General features: G+C 39.5%; 1 protein-coding gene across 5 annotated transcripts; it reads right to left on the bottom strand.

The window, feature by feature from the left end:
- Window positions 1-5,989: 5,989 nt before the first annotated feature.
- On the bottom strand, window positions 5,990-8,873 carry LOC125480010 (bifunctional adenosine 5'-phosphosulfate phosphorylase/adenylylsulfatase HINT4-like). Of its 5 annotated transcripts, none has more exons than XM_048590192.1 (7): window positions 8,507-8,870; window positions 8,275-8,321; window positions 8,106-8,182; window positions 7,886-7,952; window positions 6,765-6,842; window positions 6,569-6,657; window positions 5,990-6,267 (listed from the first exon to the last, which is right to left on the bottom strand). In XM_048590192.1, exons 1-7 carry the CDS (start codon window positions 8,588-8,590, stop codon window positions 6,161-6,163), a joined length of 549 nt encoding a protein of 182 aa, XP_048446149.1. In that variant the 5' UTR covers window positions 8,591-8,870; the 3' UTR covers window positions 5,990-6,160. The 5 variants fall into 5 exon arrangements, with proteins under 5 accessions (XP_048446149.1, XP_048446152.1, XP_048446150.1 ...); XM_048590195.1 differs by having other exon boundaries at window positions 6,106-6,263; window positions 8,507-8,860; XM_048590193.1 differs by lacking the exon at window positions 5,990-6,267 and adding an exon at window positions 6,276-6,416 and having other exon boundaries at window positions 8,507-8,864.

Genomic DNA, 8,873 nt, shown 5'->3' with positions numbered 1-8,873 from the left:
TAGTGTCTTGTTTAGGAAGGATAATATGTCCTTTATTTGTTTCCTTTTTGTAACAAGGATTGTATGCACCTATTTACACAGAATTATGGAATATACGAGATTAAGCCGTAAAATTCAATTTGGCATCAGAGCCAAGCTGTAACCCTAATCCCATTGTGCTGCCGTGCTGCGTATGCCGCGAGGGAAGAAAGGAAGACAAACTGGTTTTTTCATTGCATACCTGCAGCAAGAACAATTTGTCGTGCAGTGTGCGTGTTTGCTGTGCAGTGTGCTTATGTGTGCCGTGACCTATGGCGAGTGACAAAGGCGACATGGGGCTAAAGTTGGAGGGTGGACCACATGGCTTTTCCCACAATTCAGTCGTAAACCCAGTTGTTATTCAGAGTGATGCTTCGGTGGTACCTAGTACTGTAAAACTTAATGGATCAAATTACCCTCTTTGGTCCAAGGTATTGGAGATGCATATCGCTGGGCGTGGTAAGAAAGGGTTCGTGAAAATAAGCATCAAAGAACCCAAGGAAAACAATGCTGAGTATGAAGCTTGGGAGACCGGGAATGCCATTGTGAAAGGGTGGTTGATTAATTCCATTGAATGGGTTTTTTCATCCATCACCGTACTGCTAGAGAAGTTTGGGAAAAAGTTTCTCGAACGTATTATGACGGGTCTGATATTTCTTAGATTTATGAGTTGAAAGTGAAGTCATTCAACCTTCGACAAAAAGGGAGGCCTATCGGTGTATACTATGCCGATCTCAAAGCTGTTTGGCAAGAATTGGATCAGAGGAGACCAATCAAGATGGAATGTGCGGGTGACTTGAAGACACTTCGATAGGAGATCCAACTAGATCGTGTGTATGCTTTCTTAGCAGGGCTTGATGATATATTTGATAAGGTGTGTAGTGATGTCTTGAGATCACAACCTTTACCATCTGTGGATGAAGTGTTCTCTATTGTGAGGCGGGAAACACAACGCCATGCAACGATGATGGGCAGTAATGACGTTGGGAATCAGGGAGGAGTCTCTTCCGTGGCTATGGTGTCCCGGCTACCTTCCAGTAGCTAGACATTTAATCATTCATCATCAATAACTTCTCGACCATTCACTCAGGAAAATAAGGATGACTTGAAATGTACCTTTTATGGGCAAACCTGTCATACAGAAAATACATGTTTTTAGAAACATGGAGTACCTGACTGGTTTCCAAAATTGAAGAAAAATTTGCGTGCCAAGGAACGAGGTGCTGGTGGCACAAGAGAAGGCCGTGCATCCGTGGCCACTGCCCCCAAGGATGTCGTATCCCCCATTGGTGATCCGAGTAATAGTTTGCTGACTAGGACCACTCCTAGTGAAACCCCGTCTATTCCAGGTAGTATGGGGCATGCTTTTTTAGCCTTTTATATGGAACATCATACAGGTTGGATTCTAAACTCGGGTGCAACCAATCATATGACTTTTGATAAGAATTTATTTACTAGTATGACAATGAGTTCACGAAAATGTATTGCAACTGCCAATGGACAAACAACACTGGTTTTGGGGGCTAGCACGGTGCACCTCACATCGGCCATTCCTCTTCATCATTGCCTACTTGTTCCCTCGTGGTCTCATAATTTGTTATCTATTCCTCAAGTTACTGAGCAATTAGATTGTGTTGTGCTTATGTATCCACTTTTTTGTTTACTTCAGGATATTCAGACCAAGGCGATAATTGGGTGTGGCACTAAGAAAGAGGGGTTATACTATGTGGATTACGTTGTTCCTGGCAGAGCTAATGTAGTTCGAGCATCCCGTATCAATAATTTACAAGAAATTTGGTTATTGCATCGTCGGTTAGGACATGCTTCGTTTGGTTATTTAAGGCGTATGTTGCCTAGTTTATTTCATGCAATAAAAGAATCAGACTTACATTGTGAAGTATGTATTCTCACAAATAGTCATTGTGCTTCGTTTCCTTCTAGTATGAATAAAAGATTATTACCCTTTGATCTTGTGTACTCATATGTTTAGGGTCCCTCCCCTGTTAGTACTTTGTCTGGCATTAAGTGGTTTGTTACCTTTATGGTTGATTGCACACGTATGACGTGGATTTATGTGATGAAAAATAAAAGTGATGTAAGTATAGTGTTTCAATCATTCTCCAAAATGGTTGCAACACAATATTCCTCTGTTATTAAGGTTCTCCGCTCTGATAATGGAGGTGAATATATTGGTTCCAAGTTGTCTAACTTTCTCCGGGATCAAGGAATCTTGCATGAAACTACTTGTCCTTATACCCCATAACAAAATGGAGTTGCGGAGAGAAAAAATCGTCATATCTTGGAGACTGCCCGTGCCTTGCTTATTGGTGCATCCGTACCTAACCGGTTCTGGCATGATGCGGTCACTTATGCTGTGTATGTCATTAACCGTATGCCATCCCGGGTGTTGGACTTTCGTACACATCTCCAAGTGTTAACGGAGTTTGTTCCAGTCGTGTCCACCAATACCCTTACTCCCCGTGTCTTTGGGTGTAGCTTATGTTCATATTCATAAGATTCATTGTAGTAAGTTGGATCCATGTGCCCACCGGTGTGTTTTCCTTGGTTTTGCTTCTCAACAGAAAGGGCATAAGTGCTACCATCCTGAAACTCGCCATATGTATGTGACCATGGATGTTACTTTTTAGAAGTTCGATTCCATCACCTTTTGATCACCAGGGGGAGAATATTATCGGTGATCTTGGGTGGTTGGAAATATGTGGCTTAAGGAAAGAGTGTACTCAAGAAGGGAGCTGTGAAAGCTCTCGGCATACTGCAGAAATGAGCCGTGAAGGCTCACGGCAAGAGCCTGCCGAGCACTGGAGTTTTATTCAGCCACCTGAGCCTTCTCGGTAACAGCTTGTCGAATGTGATGAAGAAAGTCGGCATGAAGCTGCCGAGCCCCCGTCACGCCATTGCTTATCGAACCCGCAACCCCCTTTCTCTCGACTTCGATAATGCCACCCAATATGTCTCCTCTGAATATCCCTGAGGTAAGTACTACTGATACTCATGTAACTAATCCAGATAACATTGTGAGTACATATAAGTTGCCACTAAGGCAAAATCATGGTGTTCCTCCTAACAGGTTTTCTTCTGAAGGAAAAGTGAAGTATCCAATTGCTAATTATGTGTCGTGCTCGAACCTTGCCCTAGAACGCCGTCTGGGTAAATAATATAGAAGTAATCCAAGCACCAACCAGAGTTAAGGAGGCCTTGAAGGATCCTAAATGGGTTGCTGCAATGGATGAAGAAATGATGGCATTACATAAGAATGATACATGGGAGGTAACAGAGCTACCTAAAGGAAAGAAACCGATTGGGTATAAATGGGTATTTACAATTAAATACAAGGCAGACGGATCAGTAGACATGTATAAAGCAAGGTTAGTGGCAAAGGGTTATACTTAGACTTATGGTGTTGATTATCAAGAAACTTTTTCTCCAATGGCAAAGATGAATACAGTACGTGTTCTAATCTCTTTAGCTACAAATCTGAATTGGCCACTGAAACAATTTGATGTAAAAAATGCTTTTCTTCATGGGCATTTGGAAGAAGAGGTATATATGGATTTTCCTCCAGGGTTCAATACCAGAGGGAAAACAGAAGTATGTAGATTGTTAAGGTCACTTTACGGACTTAAGCAATCACCTCGTGCATGGTTTGGAAAATTCACTCAAGTGATGAGAAGAATTGGGTATTTTCAGAGTCATTCTAATCATACATTATTTGTGAAACGAAGAAGTGGAAAAGTGACGGCCTTAATTATTTATGTGGATGACATGATAATAACGGGTGATGATACAGAAGAGATGATGAGGCTAGAGCGAAACCTGGCTGCCGAATTTGAGATGAAGAATTTGGGAGATTTGAAATATTTTCTTGGCGTGGAGGTTGCTCGGTCATCTAGAGGTATTTTCTTGTCTCAACATAAATATGTTCTGGATTTATTAAAAGAAACAGGGATGCTGGGATGTAAACCGGTGGACACTTCCATCGTGGAAAAACATTATTTGGGGATTTATTCAGATCAAGAACCGGTTGACAAAGGTAGGTATCAAAGACTGGTTGGGAGGTTGATCTATTTATCTCACACTCGTCCGGATATTGCCTATGTTGTAAGTGTGGTGAGTCAATTCATGCACTCACCAAGCGTGGATCATATGGCGACAGTAACGAGAATCTTGGCTTATTTGAAGTCTGCACCTGGTAAAGGGATCTTGTACGTGTATCATGGACATATGAGGATTGAGGGTTTTACTGATGCTAATTGGTCAGGTGATGTGACTGATAGAAGGTCTACATCTAGGTATTTTACGTTTGTTGGAGGTAATTTGGTCACTTGGCGAAGCAAGAAACAAAATGTAGTATCAAGATCCTCTGCTGAAGCCGAGTATAAGGGAATGGCACAGGGTGTGTGTGAGATTCTTTGGCTACAAAAGTTACTTTGGAGTCTCGGTTTTAAACAGACAGAAGCAATGGAGTTGTATTGTGATAATAAGTCCGCTAGAGAAATAGCTGAGAATCCAGTACAGTATGACATGACTAAACATATGGAGGTTGACGAGCATTTTATCAAAGAAAAGCTGGAGAAGAATATTGTGTCAATACCATTTATGAACTCAAAAAGAACAACTTGCAAACATTCTTACCCATGCCATGTGTAGTAGGCGTTTTGATGATTCACTAGTCAAGTTAGGCATGAGTAATATCTATGCTCCAACTTGAGGAGGAGTATTGGAATAAGTCAATGTTTAAGAGAAAAGGAATGTAAATATTATGTAATTATTAGTGTCTTGTTTAGGAAGGATAATATGTCCTTTATTTGTTTCCTTTTGTAACAAGGATTGTATGTACCTATTTACACATAATTATGGAATATACGAGATTAAGCCGTAAAATTCAATTGAACTTACATGACGTAAGTATACCGGTAGTATTTCGTGCTAATAAAATAAAGATATGAGTAAGTTTTTGTTCACCTATCTTTGTTTTATTGGCATATCATGCCATGTGTCTGTTTACCCGTGTAATGCAAGTTGTTCTTTATTGTAGGGCATAATTGCTTCCAACGAAATAAAAGATGAATCTGTGCTCCCCTAATCCTCCCAAAGAGTTGACTCTACACGGCCGAGTTTCTCCAGAGTGGTAGTCATGATGCTTAAGAGAAGTATACCAAGAAATAAAGAGGGCAACAGGAAGAAGAATAAGAAGTTGTTTGAAGAAACTGGCATGGTGATGATCCGATATTTATTCCAATTGTGCTACAAAGCTAAAGGAATTGCTTCTTTGGAAATGGAAGCTCTAAACAGGCTCCAACATTTCAAAACATTCCAAACAAGTAAACAACTGTCTATCTTTTGAACTAGATAGAAGTTAGGTTACTAAGCGTTAAGTGATGACAGAGTAGTATTGAAGTGGGCTTCCACTCTCACATTATATATGGAGCTCTAAATCCCCACACCAACCCCTTTCAATGAAGCAAACTTAGAGTTTAACTGGGATAAAATGGTCCATTTGAGGATAAAATGCTCCATAAATGACATGCTAGTGAAAACCAATTTCGTTATTTGTCCACATCATAACTTAATGTTAGTGACAACATCACTTAACGTCAATGACTCCATCACTTAACATTAGTGACTTAACAAATTTCCATTTTTCAAGATGTTATGTAATTATTTCAAAAGTTTTAAAATGTTACAAGGACCAATTTAAAAATACACCAGAAGGGTGAGTAGTAGTTATCCGTAATTTCCATTGAAATTAAAAGTAGTACAAGTCTTAAAAAATTTCAAATTGTGAAGAACACACATAATGTAAATCTCAAAAGAAAAGTGAGATTTAGAAATTAACACGTAGGTTTTTAATCCATTCAATTAGTCTTGTTCTTTGAGAGGTGTTAGTTGCAAATTATTCTCTTAATTAATTACTTACAACTAAAACTGAAGACATTAAGGATAAGCAACGCCACAAGCAGATTGTTTTAACCTTCAGACGTCAATACAGATTAGTATAATGCCTTTTCAATTATTAATATTTAAGAAGGGTTGTAACTTGTACGTCTTAAGTTTCCCCTTATGCTTTCACACCTTGTGTTGGGAGAAATGCGTCTGACCAAATGCTTCGACAAAGGGCGTTTTATAAGCTAACAATGCAGGCATACCCTGCCACGTTCAGCTTCACGAGCTTGTTTATCCCGCCCTCGCACTGACACAAGTAGAGATCGTATCGCTTCAAGGACCTACCTTAAAAACCCAGAAACAAATGTGGTATGATGTCCGCTGAGGGAGATTACCAACTAAGTTCATACACCAGAAATTGCTGCTGCTGGATCTTTCTATATCTTAGTATTTCTTATGAGCATGTACAGTAATTTGTACACTGCACCAAAAAGCTGAAACAAAAGCATCACTGAAGAAATGCAGACTATAAGACTAAGAACAATCGACAATACATAATTCATCAGGCGTAATTTTACAGAAAGCCAATGTAGTCGTGTTCAAGTTTCAACTACTACTTACGACGCACATCAAACTTTTGAAATACCTGGTGGCAAAGGCTTGATCTTGCCCAGCAGCTTTTCAGCTTCAACAAATCCAATTGATCCCACAGACAAATACTTTATACACTTCCATCTGTTCAAGTATAAGTAAGCATGTCAGTTCAATGAACAAGCAGGATGTAATCATGTAAGAGAAATCCCCGAGGTACAAAACGACTGTGAAAACCCCAAATAGCTTGCCTGGGTGTGTAAGGTAGTGCGAAACAATGTAGATGAAGATGGTTAACGGAGTTCAATGGAGGCTGATGAAATCCAAATCTGTCAAAAGGGAAGTCTAAAATCATAATCAAAACTCTTTTATTATTGAAACAAAATCCTATTATTTTGACCCAATCATTTCCAAATAATGATGCGTGCATGCTTGTTCTAATTCAAGTTCAAATGTTCAACTATTGTATATTCATTTAAGGATTCACAAGCAATCCCACAAACTCATTTACAGAAAGACCCACTTCCAAGGTTCTAAAAGACACTTGGCGCTAGTCTGGCGGCGGACTGGGGCCTAGGCGAACTAGGCGGATATAAGTAAATTTATTATATATCGTATAAATAAGTGTCTGTTTATACTTTAAAAAATATTGGAATACATACATTGTAAAATAGAATGACATATTATCATGTATTAGAACATAATAAAAACATGGAACAAACATATAATGTGTGTTCATCTAATTATTCAACATCTTTTATTAAAAAAATAAAATGTAAAATGAAAGTTATCTATTTTTTGTCTAAGTGAGAGTCGCGACCTATACAGGTGCCTAGGCAGGAATGGGTGCCTGAGTAGGTCTAGGCACCCTTTCTTAATTTCAAATGCCTAGGATTAATCAGGGCGGTGGTCAGCACCTAGCACCTAGGCGGCGCTAGGCGGGGATTTTTAGAACAAGGCCCACTTCCAAAGAAGCCGTAAAGGGCCAAATTGGTCAGGGACACACCAAATTACATAATTAACTAACATTCACATTCTTCACCATATCAATTCTGCAATACGCAATCTGTTTGACTGACATGATATTAGAACAAAGGGGCATCAATTATCTCATAACATCATCGTTTAGATGCATATAAATACTTTAGAAAACGAATCGATTGTTCTGTTTTCTTTCAGCTCATTTCTGCATTAAGCAATTTGTTAGGCACGCCGAAAATGCGGTGTGTAACTAATTTGGAAAGCATACTGACGTGAAACAAATCTTAACACAAATTTACACGAAGTAGCTTCTCAAGATCAATCTATTTGTGCACGCAATTACAACCCCGAAAATAATACTGTGAAAAAACTTGAATCGCAAAGGCAATACCTGTACTGATGGCATTGCGGTGCATCTCGTTGTATTAGCTTTTTCCCCACTTCTAACATGTGACTTACTGTATAACAACGAAAACAATGGAGAAAATAATCAAGAAGCGTATCAACAACAAAAGTGGCTAAGAAATTAAGATATAAGAAGAAAAGTCACACATTGGTTCAATCATATATGATTTTGTTCCAAATATACCAACAGATTGAGATTAGATTACCCAAAGAGTAGTCTTCAGGTCTCCTCTGAAGATCCTTAACAGTTGGAATGTGATCCACTGGAACAACCAAGTAATGCCTACACAGGATTAGATTGGAAAATGACTTAAAATTCAATTAAAATGGTAAAATTGATGAATAAAAATTGGAGAAATTACATTCTATCAGTACCTTACAGCAGCAGGGTTGATGTCTTGAAAAGCAACGACCTTTTCATCCTGCAAGAAAACCCCAGTTGACCAATTACTGAATTACAGCAACAAGATCGACATATTACGGAAAGCAACGTTTGGTTGCTGAGAAAATCGGAAGGGGATAAAGCCCATATGGCAGCTCAACTTTCTGAGCAACCAAACTGAGTGGAAGGGAAAATGAAATGCGTAAATAGAGAGAGCAAGCAGACGGTGTGGAGGAGAGTGGTAGAGGTGGGCTTTCCAGCGATCTGGCAGAAGATGCAGGGTGAAGCTGCGGCTGCCGCTGCCGCCATCGGCGACTCTTAAGCCGCGAGCAGAGTTAATGGGATTTTTCTTCCTTCCACAGGCTCATTGCAGTTGCAAGCATTTTGTGATGCTGATTGGGCTAGATGTCGAGATACCAGAAGGTCGATAACAGGGTTCTGCATTTTGCTTGGTCACGCACCTATTTCTTGGAAAACTAAGAAACAAACGACAATATCTCGTTCGAGTGCAGAGGCCGAATACCGTTCCATGGCCACCACATGTTGTGAAATTGTATGGCTGAAGAATATTTTGAAGGACCTAGGAGGGAAC

The sequence above is a fragment of a genome, unplaced genomic scaffold, assembly GCF_019419815.1.
Source record: "Pyrus x bretschneideri cultivar Hongxiangsu unplaced genomic scaffold, Pyrus_bretschneideri_v1 Contig309, whole genome shotgun sequence".
NCBI lineage: Eukaryota > Viridiplantae > Streptophyta > Magnoliopsida > Rosales > Rosaceae > Pyrus > Pyrus x bretschneideri.
Note: the sequence above shows the minus strand (reverse complement) of the source record. Positions and strands in the feature narration are given on the sequence as shown.

What these genes read in the sequence shown, in the direction of transcription:
- LOC125480010 (XM_048590192.1), bottom strand. Translation starts at nt 8,590, where the DNA reads ATGGCGGCAGCGGCAGCCGCAGCTTCACCCTGCATCTTCTGCCAGATC. An exon ending in ATCAACCCTGCTGCTGTAAG is followed by an intron (nt 8,183 to 8,274) that starts GTACTGATAGAA and finishes AATCCTGTGTAG; the next exon opens with GCATTACTTGGTTGTTCCAG. An exon ending in ACCTGAAGACTACTCTTTGG is followed by an intron (nt 7,953 to 8,105) that starts GTAATCTAATCT and finishes GTTGTTATACAG; the next exon opens with TAAGTCACATGTTAGAAGTG.